Source organism: Atta colombica, unplaced genomic scaffold, assembly GCF_001594045.1.
Source record: "Atta colombica isolate Treedump-2 unplaced genomic scaffold, Acol1.0 scaffold107, whole genome shotgun sequence".
Lineage (NCBI taxonomy): Eukaryota > Metazoa > Arthropoda > Insecta > Hymenoptera > Formicidae > Atta > Atta colombica.
The window spans coordinates 3,255,973-3,257,976 of NW_017259192.1; the positions used below are offsets into that span (position 1 = coordinate 3,255,973).

General features: G+C 24.5%; 1 protein-coding gene across 1 annotated transcript in view; it reads left to right on the forward strand.

The window, feature by feature from the left end:
- The window catches only part of LOC108691957 (juvenile hormone acid O-methyltransferase-like), a 1,631-nt gene extending 790 nt beyond the window's left edge, over window positions 1-841 (forward strand). Inside the window, exons 3-5 of the mRNA XM_018199949.1 lie at window positions 347-479; window positions 625-778; window positions 834-841. Coding sequence (XP_018055438.1) covers window positions 347-479; window positions 625-778; window positions 834-841 — 295 coding nt within the window. The remainder of the gene's footprint in view (window positions 1-346; window positions 480-624; window positions 779-833) is intronic.
- Window positions 842-2,004: the final 1,163 nt, after the last annotated feature.

Genomic DNA, 2,004 nt, shown 5'->3' on the forward strand with positions numbered 1-2,004 from the left:
TTAAATCAGTAAACAAAATTTTATCACAATATTTCAACATTCGCATAGATAATTATTCAGATGTATTTAATTCTTGATTCAAGATTCTTCAAGAGAATTAAGATATATCGGTTTAAATTTAAATTTGTATAAAATTATTAACATTGAAATCCAATTGGAATCGAAATGTTAGAATATAACTTTGTTTAATGTTTTTAATAAATTAGCATTTAAACTTTACTTAGCTCGTAGTCTTATTTTCATTATTATTTTTTAATTATTTAAGTATTGAAGCTTTTCTTAGTTTAATTATTAATAAATGTGTTCTTTAAAAATTAATTACACGTTTATCTGTTTTATTTAACAGACAAGCTTTCGAGAATATTTATCAAATGCTAAAACCTAATGCAACTATGCTTGTGTATGTAATAGCATCTCATGATTTTTTTGAAGTTCTCAAATTTTTGGAACAAGACAGCCGCTTTGCACAATACATACCTGTAAATTATAATATACATATTAAATTATTAATCAATATATTATTAAATTATAATTATTATTTGATTTACATTTTTACTATTTTTGTATGTTTTATTACTTAGTAACTTTTAAATTATAAATTGTTAATAATTACTTTTCATGCAGAATTCAATGAAAAATATTTCACCGTATCAAGAGTCAAAAAATGCTCGCAAAGAGTTACGGGAATTACTTCAAAGTATCGGATTTACAGTTCATCATTGCAGTCTTCGAGAGGCAATATATTCCGACGAAAAACCGATGGTACAGCAGTTTTTGAGTACGTTATTTTATAAAAATATGCAAAAAGTATCTTTATGTTGTCATATTAATAGTTCTTTAAGGAATTTTTTTTATATAATTTTATTTATGTATATTGTAATTTAACATTGATGACTAATTTTATACTTATAAATATACAGAGTGTATCTGAAATAATGCCTATTAATCATATAATACTACTCCTAAGAAAAAACTGCATCGAACAGTCTTCTACCATTTTGCAATTTTCACAATAGTTAACAAGATATTAATTTCTACAGATTGCCGAAAGATATCTTAAAATTGTTTTATACATCGCACCACGCGGCGCGATGTATAAAACAATTTTAAGATATCTTTCAGTATTCTTTGTAAAACATTTTGAAGATGCAAAGTTTAAATTACAATATAAGGCTTCACAGATAAATTCAATAATGATAATGTAAGGAAATGCCTACTAGATATTCGTATGTAATAACCACGGTAGAGTCGCTGCGCGTAGCTTAGTGTCGAGACACTAATGTGTCCAGATATATTAAAAAAACAAAGAAAATGGTTTAAACCTACAAAATGATACGGATTTATTAAACTTCTTGTATTGAATTAATCAAAAGTTAAAGTTTCCTTGTTTTAAAATTTTAGATATTTATTAGTAATTTTATGTTCATTTTTATTTTTATTTCTATTGATTGCGTTATTGTTATTTTGCATTTTGACCTCGCACTCGATATTGATATTTCTCTTTGCAATCATCGTTTTTGTAACAGACTAACATTAATCTGGTTTAATGTAAGTTTCTAGAGAATTTGACTTATATAATTTTACATTTTAATCATACATTTTCTGATTCAATTTTACTGAAGTACATCTAACAGTTTGTATATCCGACAAAATATAACAGACAACATAGAAGTTTTCAATTATTGACAACAGATTTAATGATGATTTGATGACTTGGCGAGAAAACACAATATTTTATATTTCTATGGATGGCTATTAACATTTTTACATTGAAAAGAACCCACTAGGGTCAAAATATCTGTATTAAAAATTTTAATATATGTATCATTGTATACGAATATTTGGCTCACATAGGTATTTTCTTACATTGTAATTTTAAAGATGTTTTTTAAAAAATTCTTAAAGATATCTTAATGTTATCTTATACGTCGATTTTATACATTTTGTTCATGTATGTATGTATATATATATATATATATGTATATATACATATATGTGTGGAAA